The 22,871-nt window shown below is 44.5% G+C and overlaps 1 protein-coding gene across 2 annotated transcripts in view; it reads right to left on the reverse strand.

Moving 5' to 3' along the window:
* Window positions 1-22,871, reverse strand: part of LOC139582903 (protein stum homolog) — a 39,835-nt gene that overhangs the window by 10,295 nt on the left and 6,669 nt on the right. For both annotated transcript variants that reach the window (XM_071413344.1, XM_071413343.1), the window contains exon 2: window positions 11,690-11,869. In XM_071413344.1, coding sequence (XP_071269445.1) covers window positions 11,690-11,869 — 180 coding nt within the window. The remainder of the gene's footprint in view (window positions 1-11,689; window positions 11,870-22,871) is intronic.

The raw sequence follows: 22,871 nt of genomic DNA on the forward strand, positions 1-22,871 counted from the left end.
TACAATAATATTTTAGCCAGATGTGTAATGCCAGCAGACTGCTGAATCTTTCATACCCGCAACCCAACGATGGAACTGGACCTGAAATGATTGGCCGTTTTTTGGAGTCTTTTAATAGTAAAATTAATTTTTTTTAAATCCGTTTTCAAATGTTCTGAGTTAGCCCTCCTGATGTCGTTTGACCCCACATGTACTACGACAGTGTCAGCTCCTGGCATCTGTTGTAGAACAGTCGGAAGCAGCCTTGTGATGTCCTGTAGTCGTGCTCCTGGGTAGCACAGGGTTTTTGCCTTTTGAACTGAGATGTTTCTCACCATAAAGCTGCCTATGATGACAGCTGGTGATGTTGAATGGGCCAGTCTCTCAGGCAGCCTCACGGTCTGATGAGGGTGGGAGCTCAGAGGATCTGAACCCAAGGTAGAAGCCACCGGAGAGGGAGACAGAACCGAGGACGAAGACGCAGGTACCTCCAGATCCGATCTTGAATGGGAATCCCACAAGGAAGAAAGCGCCGGAACCTCTGGATCCAGGGCGGCAAAGCTGTTTCTGCTCTGTGTCAGATCAGGGCTGAACATCTCCAAGGAGACCCCCGATGACAGAGGATGCCTTCTTCGACTTCCACAGCGAGTGACGTACCTCCATGGCTGGTTGGTTGGGTCGAGAACAGCTCCGTTCTCCAGGGAAGGTGATGACCCCTTCGGGGAAGGAATGCTGCCTAGTACCGGCCAGTCGGCTGTGGAGAGCCGACACGGCGGCAGAACTTCCACCAGAGCGGCATCCGGCTACTGGGGTGGAAGAAAAAGAAAAGGAGGCGTGCGTGGGCTCCCTGGTAGTTTGTGTAGGTTTGCTACTTGCTTGCTAAGAGTAGCCACTTCGCTTCTGTAGTCCTCCGCAAGCAAGCAGTTGCTACATTGAAAGTCAGCGCAGTCCACATTGTCCCGGAACAAAGCAAAGTAAACACAGCTCTTGCAGCGTTGGAAATGTTCAATAGCGACCTCCATTTGAGACCGCCAAGCTATGCTAGCTGGGCTTTCGTGTCTCTCCCACTATGCGGAATCTGGCAGGATCTCGGAACAGACAGCAGCGCTCACAGCAACTAAGCCCAAAAGAGCTGCAGGATCCAAAATTAAATAAAAGTATATAAAAACACTGTCAGCTTTTAAACCAAGGTCTCTAGTTCAGATTTCGGAGTTCAACAGCGTTCAACAACAAATATTTTTAATTTTTTTATGAGAACAAGTTCTTTTTTACAAATGCGACCTGGCCAAGATAAAGCAAAGCAGTGCGACAAAAAACAACAACACAGAGTTACACGTGGGATAAACAAAAGTACAGTCAATAACACAATAGAAAAATCTATATACAGTGTGTGCAAATGGAGTAAGGAGGTAAGGTAATAAATAGGCCATAGTAGTGAAGTAATTACAATTTAGCAAATTAACACTGGAGTGATAGATGTGGAGATGATGATGTGCAAGTAGAAATACTGGTGTGCAAAAGAGCAAAAAAAGTTAATAAAAACAATATGGGGATGAGGTAGGTAGTTGGATGGGCTATTTACAGATGGGCTTTGTACAGCTGCAGCGATCGGTAAGCTGCTCAGATAGCTGATGCTTAAAGTTAGTGAGAGCGATATAAGTCTCCAACCTCAGCGATTTTTGCAATTCATTCCAGTCATTGGCAGCAGAGAACTGGAAGGAAAGGCGACCAAACGAGGTGATTGCTTTGGGGATGACCAGTGAGATATACCTGCTGGAACGTGTGCTACGGGTGGGTGTTGCTATGGTGACCAGTGAGCTGAGATAAGGCGGAGCTTTACCTAGCAAAGACTTATAGATGACCTGGAGCCAGTGGGTTTGGCGACAAATATGAAGCGAGGGCCAGCCGACGAGAGCATACAGGTCGCAGTGGTGGGTGGTATGTAGGGCTTTGGTGACAAAACGGATGGCACTGTGATAGACTGCATGCAATTTGCTGAGTAGCGTGTTGGAGGCTATATTGAAAATGACATCGCCGAAGTCGAGGATGGGTAGGATAGTCAGTTTTACGAGGGTATGTTTGGCAGCGTGAGTAAAAGAGGCTTTGTTGCGAAATAGGAAGCCGTCTCTAGATTTAATTTTGGATTGGAGATGCTTGATATGAGTCTGGAAGGAGAGTTTACAGTCTAGCCAGACACCTAGGTATTTGTAGTTGTCCACATATTCTAAGTCAGAACCGTCCAGAGTAGTGATGCTAGTTGGGCGGGCGGGTGCGGCAGCGATCGGTTGAAGAGCACGCATTTAGTTTTACTTGCATTTAAGAACAGTTGGCGGCCACGGAAGGAGTGTTGTATGGAATTGAAGCTCGTTTGGAGGTTTGTTAACACAGTGTTCAAAGAAGGGCCAGCTGTTTACAGAATGGTGTCGTCTGTGTAGAGGTGGATCAAGGAATCCCGCAGCAAGAGCGACATCGTTGATATATACAGAGAAAAGAGTCGGCCCGAGAATTGAACCTTGTTAGAGACTGCCAGAGTTCCGGACAACAGGCCCTCCAATTTGACACACTGAACTCTATCTGAGAAGTAGTTGGTGAACCAGGCGAGGCAGTCATTTGAGAATCCAAGGCTGTTGAGTCTGTCGATAAGAATACAGTGATTGGACAGAGTCGAAGCCTTGGCCAGGTCGATGAAGACGGCTGCACAGTACTCTTTTATCGATGGCGGTTATGATATAATTTAGGACGTTGAGCGTGGCTGAGGTGCACCCGTGACCAGCTCGGAAACCGGATTGCACAGCGGAGAAGGTACGGTGGGATTCGAAGTGGTCAGTGGATATAGGTCTGTAACAGTTGGATATAGGTCTGTAACAGTTTGGGTCTAGAGTGTCACCCCCTTTGAAGAGGAGGATGGCCACGGCAGCTTTCCAATCTTTAGGAATCTCGGACGATACGAAAGAGAGGTTGAACAGACTAGTAATAGGGGTTGCAAAAATGGCGGTGGATAATTTTAGAAAAAGAGGGTCCAGATTGTCTACGTGTCCAGGTTTTGCAGCTCTTTGAGAACATCAGCTATCTGGATTTGGGTGAAGGAGAAGCTGGGGAGGCTTGGGCAAGTAGCTGCGGGGAATGCGGAGCTGTTGGCCGGGGTTGGGGTAGCCAGGAGGCATCAGCTATGTAGCCAAGTGATCATAGGGTCCAGTGAACAGAAATAGATGAAACAGAGAAGCCGTTAGGTAGTCGTTACTACGCTAGCCGGGAGATGCGCCTGGCTCGAGGCTAACTGGTGCTAGCTTCGGGAAAAGGGTGTCACCGACGTCCAGCAAAGGCCGGTTGAGGGCACATCGGACGGAATTACGTCGGCAGACCAGTCGTGATGGATCGGAGCTATGATGACGTCACGTCCCGTGCTAAGATATGATCAATACAAGTGGATGTCGCAGATCCAACACTATTGGTATGCACTAGTCGGGTGAGCGGTAACCTGGGTCATATTATAGGCTTAAGTCACAGTTTGAAGGCTCCTCTTGAGAGGATAGCTAGTTGCTAACCAGTCAATGTTCAGGTCATCCAGAAAATAGTCCTCCCTGTTAACATCACACACATTATCAAGCATTGCACACATATTATCCAAATCCTGACTGTACTCACTTGGTGGCCTATTGCAGCACCCCAAAATAAGAGGCTTTAGATGAGGCAGATGAACTTGTAACCACAACACTTCAACAACTTTTGACATGAGATCCCATCTAAGCTTTACAGGAATATGGCTCTGAATATACTGTATACCGCAACACCTCCTCCATAGGCATTCCTGTCCTTTCTGTCGATGTTATATCCTTGTATTGCTACTGATGTATCATCAAATGAATTATCTAGGTGAGTTTCAGAGATTGACAGTATATGAACGTTATCGTTAGCAAGTTATTGATTTCATTATCCTTATTTCTAAGGCTAACTATATTAATATGGGCTATTCTTAGCCCTTTCCTGGGTAGCTTATCGGGGATAGACATAATATGGAGAAAAAATATAAGTAAAATAAAAACATTGTTAGCTAGTAGTCAGTTAATCAGGCACTTGTGAATGTCAGTTGGTGTATATATATATATGTGTGTGTATGTGATGTTGGGCTGAAGCTACTGACTCGGAAGCTTGCCTCTCTCAGTCATTCCAGGCTTTTGGGAGGGAGGGTGGACAATGAGCTTGTCGTAGCAGATGTAAGCAATGTCCCCACACCCCCTGGCAGCTTTTATAGCTGGGAAGTCCTCGTTGAGGAAGATTTTGGTTCCTCTCAAGTTCTTGTCTCTCTCCAGAACAGCCATCTTGTCCTTGAACCTTAGGAACTTGACCACTATCGGCCTGGGTCTGTCACCTGGGCTCGTTACCGGTTTTTCAGAACTGTGGGCGCGATCCACCTCAATCTTCCTATGATCCATCTGCAGCTTTTCGGTGATCATTTTTCTCACTTTGTCCTCAGACTCCATCCAGGTCTCAAGTGGAGACTCTCGTATGCCATCCACAACAATGTTATTCCTCCTGGATTGTCCCTCGATAGTCTGTTTTCCCAGTCACCTGTAATAATGATTCACAGACAGTTCTGTCATCTCGCGTGGACAGTTTGTTGTCATCTTGCTGCAAGTCTCTTTCATGACATCCACCTCTCCCTGGAAGAACTGCAAACTGTTCTTAAAGTCTAGGACCTCTCTGGTCAGATCGCCCATTCTTTTGTTAGTTGAGTCCACCAGTTTTGGACAAATCACTTGAAGCCATTTTCCTGTTGCTGTAATAATTGCTTGGACATCTTGTTGATTTAAAAGATCACGCACCTGTGTTAGCAAAACACTGTCCTCTCCATTACTCCAACCTTCTTTAAATTTGTGCGGCATGATGGTAGCAATGTAGGCTAGTGCTGGTACTCCACACAGTTCCAGCCAACACAGCTTGCAGGGCCGACGGAAATAGTAACAAAGAGTAGGTCCCAGCTAACTGGGGTCTCTACGTCAAGTACCTCATGCACAATGGGAGCCAGAATATCTATTCCAGTATTTTGACATTCTCATTCAGAAAAACACCTTTTGCAATGCAATTCAATCTGCAGTGAGCAATGAAGAGAGAGGGAGAGAGATCATTACGGTACCCATCATCCCCCACAAAAAAACAATCAATCTGTTGGGGCTGTGGCTGGAAAGTGTTCAGGGGCAGAGGGTTACTATAATACCATACCAACCCTCTATGAACAGGACCAGGAGTGTTCCTGGACAGGTCATGTGGTCAAGAAAAACTCATAACACTGTCCATGAACATACGATATGATACAATTTATTGTCCTACGGAAATTTGACCTGGAAAATTAAAGAGTGCTGCTGCTTCCACATAAATAAATAAATACATACATACAGTTGAAGTCGGAAGTTTACATACATTTAGGTTGGAGTCATGAAAACTCGTTTTTCAACCACTCCACAAATTCCTTGTTAACAAACTATAGTTTTGGAAAGTCGTTCAGGACATCTACTTTGTGCATGACACAAGTAATTCTTCCAACAATTGTTTACAGACAGATTATTTCACTGTATCACAATTCCAGTGGGTCAGAAGTTTACATACACAAAGTTGACTGTGCCTTTAAACCGCTTGAAAATTCCAGAAAATGATGTCATGGCTTTAGAAGCTTCTGATAGGCTAATTGACATCATTTGAGTCAATTGGAGGTGTACCTGTGGATGTGTTTCAAGGCCTACCTTCAAACTCTGTGCATCTTTGCTTGACATCATGGGAAAATAAAAAGAAATCAGCCAAGACCTAAAAAAAAATGTTTAGACCTCCACAAGTCTGGTTCATCCTTGGGAGCAATTTCCAAACGCCTGAAGGTACCACGTTCATCTGTACAAACAATAGTACGCAAGTATAAACACCATGGAACCACACAGCCGTCATACCGCTCAGGAAGGAGATGCGTTCTGTCTCCTAGAGATGAACGTACTTTGGTGCGAAAAGTGCAAATCAATCCCAGAACAACAGCAAGTGTTGTTTGTATGTTGTGTCAATTGATTCTACATTTAAACTCAGTTTTTCACAATTCCTGACATTTAATCATATTAAAAACGCCCTGTCTTAGGTCAGTTAGGATCACCACTTTATTTTAAGAATGTGAAATGTCAGAATAATAGTAGAGAGAATGATTTATTTCAACTTTTATTCCTTTCATCACATCCCCAATGGGTCAGAAGTTTACATACACTCAATTAGTATTTGGTAGCATTGCCTTTAAATTCTTTAACATGTGTCAAACGTTTCGGGTAGCCTTCCACAACCGTCCCACAATAAGTTGGGTGAATTTTGGCCCATTCCTCCTGACAGAGCTGGTGTAACTGAGTCAGGTTTTTAGGCTTCCTCGCTCGCACACGCTTTTTCAGTTCTGGCCACAAATTTTTTATAGGATTGAGGTCAGGGCTTTGTGATGGCCACTCCAATACCTTGACTTTGTTGTCCTTAAGCCATTTTGCCACAACTTTGGAAGTAAGCTTGGGGTCATTGTCCATTTGGAAGACCCATTTGCGACCAAGCGTTAACTTCCTGACTGATGTCTTGAGATGTTGCCTCAATATATCCACATAATTTCCCTGCCATCTATTTTGTGAAGTGCACCAGTCCCTCCTGCAGCAAAGCAACCCCACAACATGATGCTGCCACCCTCATGCTTCACGGTTGGGATGGTGTTCTTCGGCTTGCAAGCCTACCCTTTTTTCCTCCAAACATAACAATGGTCATTATGGCCAAACAGCTCTATTTCTATTTCATCAGACCAGAGGACATTTCTCAAAAAAGTACAAACTTTGTCCCCATGTGCAGTTCCAAACCGTAGTCTGTCTTTTTTATGGTGGTTTTTGAGCAGTGGCTTCTTCCTTGCTGAGCGGCCTTTCAGGTTATGTCGATATAGGACTCGTTTTACTGTGGATATAGATACTTTTGTACCTGTTTCCTCCAGCATCTTCACAAGGTCCTTTGCTGTTGTTCTGGGATCGATTTGCATTTTCCGCACCAAAGTACGTTCATCTCTAGGAGAAAGAACACGTCTCCTTCCTGAGCGGTATGACGGCTGTGTGGTCCCATGGTGTTTATACTTGTGTACTATTGTTTGTACAGATGAACGTGGTACTTTCAGGAGTTTGGAAATTGCTACCAAGGATGAGCCAGACTTGTGGAGGTCTACAATTTATTTTCTGAGGTCTTGGCTGATTTCTTTTGATTTCCCATGATGTCAAGCAAAGAGGCACCGAGTTTGAAGGTAGGCCTTGAAACACATCCACAGGTACACCTCCAATTGACTCAAATTATGTCAATTAGCCTATCAGAAGCTTCTAAAGCCATCACATAATTTTCTGGAATTTTCCAAGCTCTTTAAAGGCACAGTCAACTTAGTGTATGTAAACTTCTGACCCACTGGAATTGTGATACAGTGAATTATAAGTGAAATAATCTGTCTGTAAACAATTGTTGGAAGAATTACTTGTGTCATGCACAAAGTAGATGTCCTAACCGACTTGCCAAAACTATAGTTCGTTAACAAGAAATTTGTGGAGTGGTTGAAAAACGAGTTTTAATGACTCCAACCTAAGTGTATGTAAATTCCGACTTCAACTGTATATATATATATATACGATTATTATAATATTTAAAAAATCCAGAACATTAACCATGTGTGTTCTCTTGGTTTGTACTGTTCTGTAGTTTCGACCCAATGATTCGTTTGACAAACAAAGAACTTTGCATACTGCAGGCCCTGGCATGGCTCAAAGCCACCAAGACATTCAATGACATCATCAAGAGATATGCTGGACCCTATGTCAGAGAGGTGTTTTTGGGACCACATCGTGTCTATTGTTATGCTAATAGCCCATATGAAAACATGATTTCAAAAGCCCTCCAGGGCCGACAGAAGTTCCTTACCTTTTCCCCCTTCCATTTATTCCCATAGTAATTCGTTGTGGGTTGCATTGCAAATGAGGGCATAAACTGGGTCAAGATGCCAGCAGAGTAAGTAGACCTTTACGTAGTAAAATAAAGGTTATAAATAAATAAAAGACCTACAACACTTTTAAAAGCACATTACTCAACACTAGTGAGACTCATATATTTAAACCCGATCAAACTTGTTGCAAGTTGAAATATGCATCTGCATGTTTGCCTGGCATGGATCGTTCATCGCCCTCTTCAACCCCGCCAATGCCGCCTGATTCTCCGCCAATGATGTGACTCTCAGCCAATAATTACATTTAGATGATTGGAGAAATCTAAATTAATTTCTAAGGGGCATTTTTCATTAGGGAAAATCTGCTCTGTGAGAATATCTAAGGGTCTTTTATATAATTATAATGCAGGGTTAATAATAATAACAATAATGATAGCTTTGTAAAAAAGGATGCAATTATGAAAAGAAAATTACATGTGCAAAAGATGGTGGTATATATTTTTAACCAATTCTCTTTAGCCAATTTTGGTCTATAATGCAAGGCAGACAGACAAGTTCCTTATTTTATTTATTTTTTAACTGAAATTGAAACCAACTTTCTGTGGCTTGTTTAAAAAATAACTATATTTTGGAGATGATTTCATTTCAAATAACCGAAAGTGAGCGATTGTAACGTGGGATGGCAGGTAGCCTAGTGGTTAGAGAGCTGGGCCAGTAACTGAAAGTTTGCTAGATCGAATTCCTGAGCAGACAAGGTAAAAATCTGTCGTTCTGCCCCTGAACAAGGCAGTTAACCCACTGTTCCTAGGCTGTCATTGTAAATAAGAATTTGTTCTTAACTGACTTGCCTAGTTAAATAAAAGGAAAAAGGCCATTCTTGAACATGCGGTGAGACATTCTTCCTAATTTGTAAATAAAGCCAGTTTGTTATTTAGATGATTTATTTCTGATTTTAGAGGGAGAGAAACCAAAAGCCCACCGTGCCTATTTTTTGGAAAACTGTCAGTCCACATGTCAAGTGAAATTTCCCCAGTGAGTTAGATAGAGTTCAGTGTGTCAAATCGGAGGGCCTGTTGTCCAGACCTCTGGCAGTCTCTATGGGGGTGCCACAAGGTTCAATTCTCGGGCTGACTCTTTCCTCTGTATATATTAATGATGTCGCTCTTGCTGCTGGTGATTCTCTGATCCACCTCTACGCAGATGACACCATTCTGTATACATCTGGCCCTTCTTTGGACACTATTAACAAACCTCCAAACGAGCTTCAACGCCATACAACACTCCTTCCGTGGCCTCCAGCTGCTTTTAAATGCAAGTAAAACTAAGTGCTCTTCAACCAATTGCTGCCCTCACCCTTTACAAAATAGCCCCAACACTCTACTCAGCAAATTGGATGTAGTCTATCACAGTGCCATCCGTTTTATCACCAAAGCCCCATATACCACCCACCACTGCGACCTGTATGCTCTCGTTGGCTGGCCCTCACTACATATCCGTCACCAAACCCACTGGTTCCAGGTCATCTATACGTCTTTGCTATGTAAAGCCCCACCTTATCTCAGCTCACTAGTCACCATAGCAACACCCACCCGTAGCACGCGCTCCAGCAGGTATATTGCACTGGTCATCCCCAAAGCCAACACTTTGGCTGCCTTTGGCCGCCTTTCCTTCCAGTTCTCTGCTTCCAATGACATGAACGAACTGCAAAAATCTCTGAAGCTGGAGTCTTATACCTCCCTCTCTAAGCATCAGCTGTCTGAGCAGCTTACCGATCACTGTACCTGTAAATAGTACACCCGACTACCTCATCCCCATATTATTACTTACCCTCTTGCTCTTTTGCACCCCAGTATCTCTACTTGCACATCATCATCTGCACATCTATCACTCCAGTATTAATGCTAAATTGTAATTATTTTTGCCTCTAGGGCCTATTTATTGCCTACCTCCCTACTCTTCTACATTTGCACACACTGTACATAGATTTTTCTATTTTTCTTTTCGACTGTACGTTTATTTATGTGTAACTCTGTGTTGTTGTTTTTATCGCACTGCTTTGCTTTATCTTGGCCAGGTCGCAGTTGTAAATGAGAACTTGTTCTCAACTGGCCTACCTGGCTAAATAAAGGCACATTTTTAAATTTTTAAATTGGTATATACCCAAGTTCTCTCTTAACTCCAGGACCACCGACAGTTTTTGTGGTTGTTGCCTGATGCAGGACTCTAGTGCCAGAGGAGAGACTCTCAGACTGAAAACGCCTCCATTAATTGCCACAGTTTAGACTACCGATAGATCAGTGGTCTAACTCCACCTTGTGATGGTGTGGTGCAATGACAGAATGCCACCATCTACCACTAACGGTCACGGCATAAGCTCAAAACTTTTAAATGAAGAACCACTGTACCTCTGCTGCAGAGGATAAGTTCATTACAGTTAACTGCAGCTCAGATTGCAGCCCAAATAAATGCTTCACAGAGTTCAAGTAACAGACACATCTCAACATCAACTGTTCAGAGGAGACTGCTTGAATCAGGCCTTCGTGGTTGAAATGCTGCAAAGAAACCACTACTAAAAGACACTAATAAGAAGAAGAGACTTGCTTGGGCCAAGTCACACGAGCAATGGACATTAGACCGGTGGAAATCTGTCCTTTGATCTGATGAGTCCAAATTTAAGAGTTTTGGTTCCAACCGCGGTGTCTTTGTGAGATGTAGAGTAGGTGAACGAATGACCTCCGCATGTGTGGTTCCCACTGTGAAGCATGGAGGAGGTGTGATGGTGTGGGGGTACTTTGCTGGTGACACTGTCTGTGATTTACTTAGAATTCAAGGCACACTTAACCAGCATTGCTACCACAGCATTCTGCAGCGATACGCCATCCTATCTGGTTTGTGTTTAGTGGGACTATCATTTGTTTTCAAAAAGACAATCACCCAACACACCTCCAGGCTGTGTAAAGGCTATTTGACCAAAAAGGAGAGTAACGGAGTGCTGCATCAGAAGACCTGGCCTCCACAATCACCTGACCTCAACCCAATTGAGATGGTTTGGAGTGAGAGTGAAGGAATGAGAGTTTAGGCCGCAGAGTGACGGAAAAGCAGCCAAGAAGTGCTCAGCATATGTGGGAACTCCTTCAAGACGGTTAGAAAAGCATTCTTCATGAAGCTGGTTGAGAGAATGCCAAGATGTGCAAAGCTGTCATCAAAGCAAAGGGTGGTTACTTTGAAGAATCTTAAATATAAAAATATATTTTGATTTGTTTAACACTTGTTTGGTTACTACATGATTCCGTATATGTTATTTCATAGTTTTGATGTCTTCACTATTATTCTACAATGTCAAACATAGTAAAAAATAAAGAAAAGCCCTTGAATGAGTAGGTGTGTCCGAACTTTTTATTGGTGATTTAAGGCCTACTGGCCAGGCTCCAGTCCTACCTCTGTGTCTCTTTTACTGTTTAGACATTTTATTGACAGGAGGGACAAAGGAATGTTTGTATATGTTCAGCCTGCATCTAGGAAACTGATAACACCACCCCAATGGCATCAGCTGAAAATCTGTGTTCAGTACATGTGTGGGGTACGATATGACCTTTCTGGACCTTTTCTGACCCGTCTTATGATGGTCTGCTCGAAAATGTCCTGTATAGACCTTTGATACACAATAATAAGCCTTATACACATAGACTTTCAAAAGTTAAATCAATCACGTCTAAAGGCATGATACATAGTGATACATACTTGCCAGGATGACCATGTCCATGCCCCAGAATATACTCATGATCCAGCCAACCATGACGATGGCTGTGAGGATCTGGATGAAGGCTGCTGCGATGTTCAGCCAGAACACACAGCACATGTGGCGGTCGGGCAGGTCCGTCCGCGCTCCGCACAGCACCGTGAAGGCAGACACGAATGTACCTGCGGAGAGAAGACGCAGGTGTAAAGGCGCACACACACACACACGCACACACAACATATTAGGACTCTGATGATTTGCTACAAAGAATATTCAAGAATATTCAAAAGGACAGGGAGATCAAAGAGAGAGGGAGCAGGTAAAAGGAAGTTTCAAATACAATATTAATTCACATGCAGCAGTGCAACACTATGTAAACTGACTGATGGGCCAAAACATTGTCCACTCAATTAGGAAAAGGTTAAATAATAAGCTTGAAGTATACCACAGCTAGTTAACTCTGTCGAGGTCAATGGCGGCAGTATAGTGAGCGTGTTTGTGCCTATGGTGATCTGAACCAAACCTCATACAGGGTCATTTATTTGAAGTGTTTCCAGAATATGAACTATTCTCAATTGTTAAATGCCAGGCCTCTAAATCAATGTGACTTTCGCAAAAAAAAACAGCTAAAGGAAGTTAACAAATAAATATCCTCCCATTTTCCCACTATGTTTAATTTTAATCTGTCTTATCAAATGAGACGTACCATTAATCATACTGGAGATTCCAACGAGACACAGAGTAAGTACACTGCCAGAGATCTGCCTCCCTTTCCCTTTACAACGGGCCAATCAGCCTAAGAATAGCCTCCAAATTTCCTCTGCAGGCAGATAAACATGATTTACAGGGAAAGAGCTCAACAATCAACAGGCAGCAGCAGGGGACTAGCAGTCCTTGTGTTCACTGTCCTGTGCCAATTTTGGCTTGTTCAGTTGAGCCCATTTCATAATTGCATCAGAATGGTAGGTTCAATTTGACACAAAATCTAATTTAGGAGAACTATACTTAACAGACTTCCATAATCTTAATCTTTGTGAAATGCTCTTTAACTGATTGATATAAGGATGTCATCCAAATAATTTAGAGGGTTATGTACAGTGGGGCAAAAAAGTATTTAGTCAGCCACCAATTGTGCAAGTTCTCCCACTTAAAAAGATGAGAGAGGCCTGTAATTTTCATCTTAGGTACACTTCAACTATGACAGACAAAATGAGGAAATAAAATCCAGAAAATCACATTGTAGGATTTTTAATGAATTTATTTGCAAATTATGGTGGAAAATAAGTATTTGGTCAATAACAAAAGTTTCTCAATACTTTGTTATATACCCTTTGTTGGCAATGACAGAGGTCAAACGTTTTCTGTAAGTCTTCACAAGCTTTTCACACACTGTTGCTGGTATTTTGGCCCATTCCTCCATGCAGATCTCCTCTAGAGCAGTGATGTTTTGGGGCTGTTGCTGGGCAACACAGACTTTCAACTCCCTCCAAAGATTTTCTATGGGGTTGAGATCTGGAGACTGGCTAGGCCACTCCAGGACCTTGAAATGCTTCTTACGAAGCCACTCCTTCGTTGCCCGGGCGGTGTGTTTGGGATCATTGTCATGCTGAAAGACCCAGCCACGTTTCATCTTCAATGCCCTTGCTGATGGAAGGAGGTTTTCACTCAAAATCTCACGATACATGGCCCCATTCATTCTTTCCTTTACACGGATCAGTCGTCCTGGCCCCTTTGCAGAAAAACAGCCCCAAAGCATGATGTTTCCACCCCCATGCTTCACAGTAGGTATGGTGTTCTTTGGATGCAACTCAGCATTCTTTGTCCTCCAAACACGACGAGTTGAGTTTTTACCAAAAAGTTATATTTTGGTTTCATCTGACCATATGACATTCTCCCAATCTTCTTCTGGATCATCCAAATGCTCTCTAGCAAACTTCAGACGGGCCTGGACATGTACTGGCTTAAGCAGGGGGACACGTCTTGCACTGCAGGATTTGAGTCCCTGGCGGCGTAGTGTGTTACTGATGGTAGGCTTTGTTACTTTGGTCCCAGCTCTCTGCAGGTAATTCACTAGGTCCCCCTGTGTGGTTCTGGGATTTTTGCTCACCGTTCTTGTGATCATTTTGACCCCACGGGGTGAGATCTTGCGTGGAGCCCCAGATCGAGGGAGATTATCAGTGGTCTTGTATGTCTTCCATTTCCTAATAATTGCTCCCACAGTTGATTTCTTCAAACCAAGCTGCTTACCTATTGCAGATTCAGTCTTCCCAGCCTGGTGCAGGTCTACAATTTTGTTTCTGGTGTCCTTTGACAGCTCTTCGGTCTTGGCCATAGTGGAGTTTGGAGTGTGACTGTTTGAGGTTGTGGACAGGTGTCTTTTATACTGATAACAAGTTCAAACAGGTGCCATTAATACAGGTAACGAGTGGAGGACAGAGGAGCCTCTTAAAAAATAAGTTACAGGTCTGTGAGAGCCAGAAATCTTGCTTGTTTGTAGGTGACCAAATACTTATTTTCCACCATAATTTGCAAATAAATTCATAAAAAATCCTACAATGTGATTTTCTGGATTTTTTCCCCTCATTTTGTCTGTCATAGTTGAAGTGTACCTATGATGAAAATTACAGGCCTCTCTCATCTTTTTAAGTGGGAGAACTTGCACAATTGGTGGCTGACTAAATACTTTTTTGCCCCACTGTATGTGAGAATGAACATGACAGGTCGGTTGATTTCAGAACGACTTGACATGCTGCTTAATTGCTGTCCTTTTCAAATCAAGGTTATATCCTACTGGAAATTCATCCATACCATACTGATCTAGAGATAATCAGACGAGGGTGATTAAAATCAAAATTATGCCATGGTGAAAGATGATGCAAAATTGTCTCTCAGTAATTCTAAATATGAACAGAGCACACGCAGGAATGTGAGAGTCACAACAAATCCTCTGACAAGCCCAGTGCAGCCAAAAACAAGATTTTCCTGTGTTTTATATACACTCTATAATGTACCACCCATGACCAGAAAGGTATGTCTCTTGGCACAAACTGCACCTAGCCTCAAAACAACCCTTTTTATCCCTTTTGTTTTTACACTGCTGCTACTCGCTGTTTATCTATGCATAGTCACTTTACCCCTACCTACATGTACAAATTACCTCAACTAACCTGTACCCCCGCACATTGACTCGGTATCGGTACCCCCTGTATATAGCCTCGTTATTTTTATTTTATTGTGTCATTTTTTACTTTAGTTTATTTAGTAAATTTTCTTAACTCCATTTTCTTAAAACTGCATTGTTGGTTAATCTCAGTAAGGTCTACTCCTGTTGTATTCGGCGCATGTGACAAATACAATTTGATTTGTTTTGATTAGATTAGTTAGTACAGGCCAATTCCACATACCATACAATTCAATGCACGAGGACTACTTTTAACAATTTTCACAGAAAACTTTGCATCTGCACTGTTCAAGTAAATATGCTTTTGTCAAATTTTCAGTGGACATTTTTAAAAGTAGTCCTTGTGCATAGAGTTGTATGGTTTGTTAAAATTTGCAATCATTGGTGTTTTGTTTGGAATACATTTTATTAAAGTGAGAAATCTCAGTGTCAGCATCACTGTTACCATGGAATTTCCCTACAGCATCTGGTCACAGATAGTAAGAGCTTTCTGCAATGACACTTATAATAACATACATTGTTAAAGCTGTCATTAGAACAAAACATTTGGGGTGGTAGGTAGCCTAGTGGTTAGAGCGTTGGACTAGTAACTGAAAGGTTGCTAGATTGAATCCCTGAGCTGACAAGGTAAAGATCTGTCGTTCTGCCCCTGAACAAGGCAGTTAACCCACTGTTCCTAGGCCGTCGTTGTAAATTAGAATTTGTTCTTAACTGACTTGCCTAGTTAAATAAAATGAGTAATGACAAGAAACACAAATGAAAGTCCAACCACTGTTGGTGGAATTTCCATCACTAATCTCTCTGTCACACCCTGATCTGTTTTACCTGTCTTGTGCCTGTCTCCACCCCCTCCAGGTGTTGCCAATTATCCTGTGTTTGTCTGTTGCCAGTGCGTCTTGTCAAGCCTACCAGTGTTTTTCTCTCTAGTCCCTGTTTTCTAATTTTCCCAGTTTTTACTATTCTGCCTGCCCTGACCCTGAGCCTGCCTGCCGTTCTGTACCTTTCGGACACTGCTCTGGATTACTGGTCTGAGCTGGTCTGAGTCTGGTCTGAGTCTGCCTGCCGTTGACCTGTCATTTGCCTGCCCCCTGTTTTTGTAATAAACTTTTGTAGCTGTCTGCATCTGGGTCTTATCCTGAGGTCTGATAGTACGAACTGGCGATGACTGACCCTGCAGACTCAGACCAGCTCCGCAACGCCATCTCCTCCCAAGGAGCCACCATTAAGAGACACGAGGAGATACTCAGAGGTCTTATGGACTGATTCCAGACATTGGCAATATGCCATGACTGTGCCTTGAATACAGTGCTGAAGAAATTCTGCGGATTATCTATGAGGCCGCCGGCCACAACAGTAGCCTCCAAGACCCCCCAGTAACACCGCTGTCAGCAGTGCGTCTCTCCAGGCCACCCCGGCTTCCCAAGAACCCCACTTAAGTCCTCTGGAACGCGTCGCTGGAGGGTCAGGAACCTGTCGGGTGTTTCTCTCCCAGTGATCCCTCATTTTCGAGCTGCAGCCCTTGTCCTTCCCCTAGAGCGCTCGAAGATAGCGTATCTCATAACGCTAATGTCCGGGAGGGCTCTTGCCTGGGCTACTGCGGTGTGGGAACAACAATCTGCCGTGAGTTTCATCCTGGAGGAGTTCGTGGCTGAGGTGAAAAAGGTTTTTGATTCTCCATTGTCTGGGAGAGAGGCTGCCTGGAAGTTACTCCAGCTTTGCCAAGACTCCCGCAGTGTGGCAGACTATGCGGTTGATTTCTGCACTTTGGCTGCCGAGAGTGCCTGGAGTCCCTGTTCGACATATTCCTTAATGGATTATCGGAGGAGGTTAAGGACGAGCTTGCAGCCCGGGAGCTGCCTACGGATCTCAATTCGCTCATCGCCTTGACCATCCGGATCAATGGGCGGCTACGGGAACAGGAGCGAGAGGTCTGATTCCAATCCCAATCGCTCGCCAAAGGATTCCACCTTGCCTCCGAGGAACTCTGGAAGTCCCCGGCGTCTACGTCCCCGAGGATCCGAGCTTACCCGAGGTCCTACGAGAGTCTCTGAGGTCTGCCGGCTCGCCTTTTTCGGAGCAACTCGGCAGAGCTAGGCTGTTTCCAGCCGAACGCTTATGCAGACTTAACACCCAGAGTTGTCTGTATTGCGGAACTGCCGGTCATTATGTGTCTACCGGTCCTTTAAATAGACCAGGCTCATAAGTAGTTTACGAGTTCTCCGGTATGCCACACGGTGAGTTTTTCTTCTCCCCTTATTCGCACCCCTCTCCATGCCAACCTGCTGTTGGGCGACTCAGTCTAAATCTCTCTGGGTTCTCCTTGACTCTGGGGCCAACAAGAGTTCCATGGACGCCACCCTGGTATCTGAGCTGGGCATCCCCACTCAGCCCCTCTCCAGTCCCCTGGACGTTAGAGCACTGGATGGCACTCCATAGGCAGGGTTACCCACAATACTACTCCTATCCACCTGCGTGTCCCGGAACCACAGTGAGTCTATACAGTTTATGCTCATCAAGTCTCCTCAGGTTCCCGTGGTATTGGGGTGTTCTTGGCTCCAGTGCCACAATCCCCTTATCAACTGGACTGCGGGTACTATTGGGGGCTGGAGCCCCCAATCGCCACGCCCATTGCCTGAAGTCGGCGCAGCCTGCCCGGGAACATCTTCCTGTGGGCTTGGAAGAAGCCTCTGACCTCTTAACCTTTCCCGCGGTAGTACCAGGATCTCCGGGAGGTTTTCAGCAAGGCCCGGGCCACTTTGCTTCCTCCGCATCAACCCTATGACTGCAGGATCGACTTTCTCCCGGGCACTACACTACCCCAGGAACGGCTGTATTCACTGTCGGGTCCGGAGACCAAGACTATGGAGACGTGCATCGAGGACTTCCTGGCTGCAGGGGGTATCCATCCTTCTCCCTCCACCTCTGCGCCCGTGCATCGCCTACCGGGGCCTCAATGACATCACGGTTAAAAAACGTTACCTGCTACCACTCATTGCATCGGCTTTCGAGCCGCTCCAGGGGGCCCTATCTTCTCTAAGTAAGACCTGCGGAAGACCTCCCACCTGGTACAGATACAGGAATGTGACGAGTGGCAGACAGCCTTTAACACTGCTAGCGGACACTATGAATACCTGGTGATGCCATTCGGTTTGGCCAATGCTCCTGCTGTGTTCCACGCCCTAGTTAATGACGTTCTCCGGGACATGTTGAACCGGTTTGTGTTCATCTACCGCAACGATATCCTCGTCTTTTCCCGCTCAGTTTAAGAACACGTTCTCCATGTCCGACAAGTCCTCCAGCGTCTCCTGGAGAACCAGCTGTTTATCAAAGCCGAAATTTGCGAGTTCCATTGCTCCATCATCTCCTTCCTTGGATACATCATCGCTGCTGGGAATGTGCAGATGGATCTGGGAAAGGTGAGAGCTGTGGTGGATTGGCCCTAACCCACGTCCAGAGTGCAGCTGCACGTTTCAGGCAAGCTCGATGGGCCCTGTTGTTCACCTGGTTCAACTTCACCATCTCCTACCGCCCGTGGTCTAAGAATGTTAAGCCGGACATGCTTTCACGCCGCAATTGTCCTGCTTCTACACCCTTGGACCCCGAGGCCATTCTTCCTACCTCGTGCCTGGCGGCTGCCCTCGTCTGGGGAACAGAGCACCAGGTCCGTGAGGCTCAGCGTTCCCAACCGGACCCCGGGGGGGCCCGTCGGACCCTGGCCTTTGTGCGACAACGCTTTTGGTGGCCCACCATGGTTCCGGATGTCTCTGCTTTCGTTGCCGCCTGCACTGTCTGTGCTCAGAACAAGACTCCTCTGCCTGCCCTTGACCTGTCGTTTGCCTGCCCCCTGTTTTTGTAATAAACTTTTGTTACTTCGAACTGTCTGCATCTGGGTCTTATCCTGAGGTCTAATACTCTCCTCTGTTTCTGTCTCTGTTTCTGTCTCCCTCTCTCACCAAAGCCCCTTCTCACTCACCCCCCACCCCATCCCTCCCTCCCCCGCCCACCCCTGCACAGAGTCTGTGTGTGGAGTGAGACAGGGGGATGGTGAGTGTCATCGTCCTCATCCATTAAGCCGCTGATGAATGTAATTTTCTCAAGCATTCACACTTAGTGCCCACTGAAAAAGTGGGAGGTTAATTATCCTGTTTAGTCCTTGTTTTTTGAGAATGACGACAAGAGAGAAATAGAAAACTCTCACTGCGAGTGGCCTTGGAAGGGACCACTTGTGGCAGAATTAGAGGGGAACTCATCTGAGCTGAAGAAGCAGAGAGAGAGACTTTTTTAAACACTAAAACAATGTCAACAGTACTGAGCACCAATGAGTGTCTTATGTTGTTCCACACTTCAGTCCAGGTGCTAATTTGTTGGATAATCTAAAAAGCTTGTCCTTCATGATTTCAATCTACTCGTCTGTGCTATTCAAAGCATTGCTTTTCACATTTATGATTGAGCAGTGTACATGGTGTAGTTCCAGAATGATTCAAAAAGGTCATTTCCACACAACATTTAGATACCCTGTCTTTGTAAAGTAAATCTACTAATGCTCGGGTGGCACCAAATTAATTAAGAAACTGGATTCTAGCCAAAGGCCCTAAAGAGTTCACATGGTATTTACTAACCCACACAGAGACAGAAAACTGGATATGCCGAGATTGAAATAGAAAATGACCTCTGCTAAATTTAACCTTGGCTAAAAACATACTCCCCCTGCCTCCCAACAACCGCCCCCCTTCCCATCCCTTCTCCAATCCCATCCCCACCCACTCACTCACTCACTCACTCACTCACTCACTCACTCACTCACTCGGCCCTAGCCTTTTTTGGGGACCCAAGTGAAATTTTGTTCTGAGCAACAACAAAAAAAGTGACCACCCCGTCTTGACAATGGAGAGAAAAAATTGACATTTTGGAGTTAATTTCCTGCAATTCTACACATTTTGCCATGGAACGTAGAGAAAATGTTTCAGTGTTAAAGCAAGTTTGCTGCAATTCTACACATTTTGGCATGGGGCAGAGGAAAGATTTTTGAAATGTTATAACAAATTTCATGCAATTCTACTCGTTTTGCCATGGGGTGGAGAAAAATGTGCTGCTTTAAAGCTTATTTCCTGCTTTTCTACTCAATTTGCCATATAGTGGAGAGAAATGTTTGCAGTTTTGAATACGATATCTGAGTGTGACAAACAAAATCAATGCCCCCCCTCCTGGATGGTAATTTGACCATGGTTACTACAAGTTTAGATAGCTGGCAAGACTAATTTACCAATCTAAAAAATGTTAGCTGACATGGGCTAATTGAGTCACTGTCAGTGACTGACAACAAGAGAAAAATTGCTGATGCACAACCAAATGTCAAAATCGCAACTTGTGTATTGTACTATTCTAACTCTCAATATTAAGTTGAGACCGACTTTTTTTTTGGGGGGGGGGATTAATCTGCGGGCCTAGAAAATGGGGGCCGTGGCCGCCAGTTGCCCATCCCTGCTCTAGCACTAGCTGACACAGCCGATCAATCATTCACCCAGGCAACCACCCCCACTTTCACTGGGCCTGCCTGCCTACCTGGGCTCAACATCTGCTCTCTCAACAGATCTGCTCTCTCATTATGGCGGCATACTACAACATCCATGCTCTAGCTGGCTGGAGAGGGCCACATGTCAATTTGTTCGGATTATATCGCCTCCAAACATATTGGGATAGCGTATAACTAGTGGACGGTTAACTTGCATCAAAGCAAAACCCCACATTCAGTACTGTCTGTGCCTACCTGTGTTTCTGATCCCTAGACGCTAACAAACGGTGTATGACAGCTAGATAACAGTCTCTGTGTGTGTGTGTGTGTGTGTGTGTGTGTGTGTGTGTGTGTGTGTGTGTGTGTGTGTGTGTGTGTGTGTGTGTGTGTGTGTGTGTGTGTGTGTGTGTGTGTGTGTGTGTGTGTGTGTGTGTGTGTGTGTGTGTGTGTGTGTGTCTGGGAGACGTGGGATTAGCCTTGAGGTTGGGCACATGGGAGATGTGTAGCCTGCCATGATGGCACTATTGTCAGAGTCTTTCCAGCATGCAGACCGGAAATTGAAAATGTGTGCTTAAGTGACCTCAATTTATGATTTTAAAAAGGAATACAAGCTCAAGGACAAGTGCAGCATGCACTCTGGGCCTGTGACAGCACCACCATACAGTAACAGGCTGCAGGTGCTACAATTTATGACCAATCTAATTTGATTAGTTTGAATGTCCAGAATCTAGAACAGATACACTCTTAGAAAAAAGGGTTCCAAAAGGGTTCTTCGGATGCCCCAAAGGAGAACCCTTTTAGGTTCCATGGTGAACCCTCTGTGGAAATGGTTTTACATGGAACCCAAAAGAGTTCAACCTGGAACCAAAAGGGTTCTACTTGGAACCAAAAAATGGTTCTTCAAAGGGTTCCCCTATTCGGACAGCCAAAGAACCCTTTTAGGTTCTACATAGTATATATTTTTTACGAACAGTGTAGGGATCCAGTATGAATTATATTATATTGACTGTGTTTGAAAAAACAGTATCAAAATATCATATCAACTCTATTCATCTGTTGCAATTGTGGTGGGTTGTAGAATATTTCTGCATCCACAAGAAAGTGCGAAAACCTGGCAAGAAACACCTATCTCCCATTGGTATTAGACCGCACATTATCAAGGGCATGGAGCTGTTCGTTTACAATGAAGTAAACTCTAACAGGCTGACCACACCACAAATTAAAAAATCTATGTTAGTCAATTATTGCTCCCACACTGCTCACGAGCTTCTGCGTTGCCAAGGGCTAAATTAGAAATCAGTTCTATTTCTGACGCAGATCGCGCTGCAAGTCCTGCCTCTCCCATCTCCTCATTGGTTTATAGAAGCAGGTACCCACGTGCCATCTCTTCATTGGTTATACCCACGTGGGTGACTGAAAGACGAACGAGGTCAGTGGCGGTAATGCACCTAATTTATGGAAGTTGCCAATCGCAATATAAAGTCAAGAGAAGAAAAAGCCTGGAAGGAAGAGAGATAACTAGAAACGATTCGGTTGACCGTTTTGTGTGTGGATTAATTGGCGGAGTAGAGGACCTTGTGCATTTCAGGTAAAATAACAACTCAATGTTTATATCACAGGACAAATTAGCTAGCAACAGCAAGCTAGCTAAATAGGACAAATTAGCAAGAAAGTGCAAGCTAACTAGCTAAATTGCCATAAATGTTTAATGCTTTTCGACCTGTCCTCAAATTAATATAATTGGTTCAGAGTTTGTTTTGATATTTTAACCTGCGTGTCGTGATCGCGTATGGTGAGGGGGGGGGGGGGGGGAATAAATGTGTGCTCGATGGCGCACGCGCACAGCCGGTTTGGGTTCCGTGTTAGGGAGAGACTTGAACAGTCTCTGAGGTTTGACTTTAAAACAGTCCCATTGAATAATAGTTCTTATTGATATTAATTTGTCAACGCTCAACCAAGATCACAAATACTCATGACACTGAAACAGCAGGCGTAGCCTATTGTCTACTTCTAAATAAACCCACATGTTATTCTCTTTTCCAAACCAAGACACAAAGCCATTCTGGAAGTTCAGTCAACACAATTAGAGACTGGGGGAGGATATCAACATGTCCTCATGCAGCCCGACGCTTGTGCATCATATGATGGATCTCTGCTCTTATGAATCATTTTGCGATGTCTACCCAGACCTCATTTTCCTCTGTTTTCAGTAATGGAAATGTGCATTTGTCTGGATGGAGCTGATTAAGTTGCTTCTGGGAAGGAAGGCTCATGTTTATTGCTTAGAGGGGGTTTGTCATTAATCATCCAGCATGCAGCTCGTACCGTACTTACTCTGACACTTCACTGTAACCACTCACCACGTACGGCAATTTGTTCTGGCCCAGTGTATTTACATTTCTGATGGCCACCGGGTTTCTGTACAGTATTAAAGCAGGATGGATGGTAGAGATGGAAGAAGTGTGTCTGATGTTAACTTACTCATCTAAAG

The sequence above is a fragment of the Salvelinus alpinus genome, chromosome 8, assembly GCF_045679555.1.
Source record: "Salvelinus alpinus chromosome 8, SLU_Salpinus.1, whole genome shotgun sequence".
In the NCBI taxonomy this organism is placed as follows: Eukaryota; Metazoa; Chordata; class Actinopteri; order Salmoniformes; family Salmonidae; genus Salvelinus; species Salvelinus alpinus.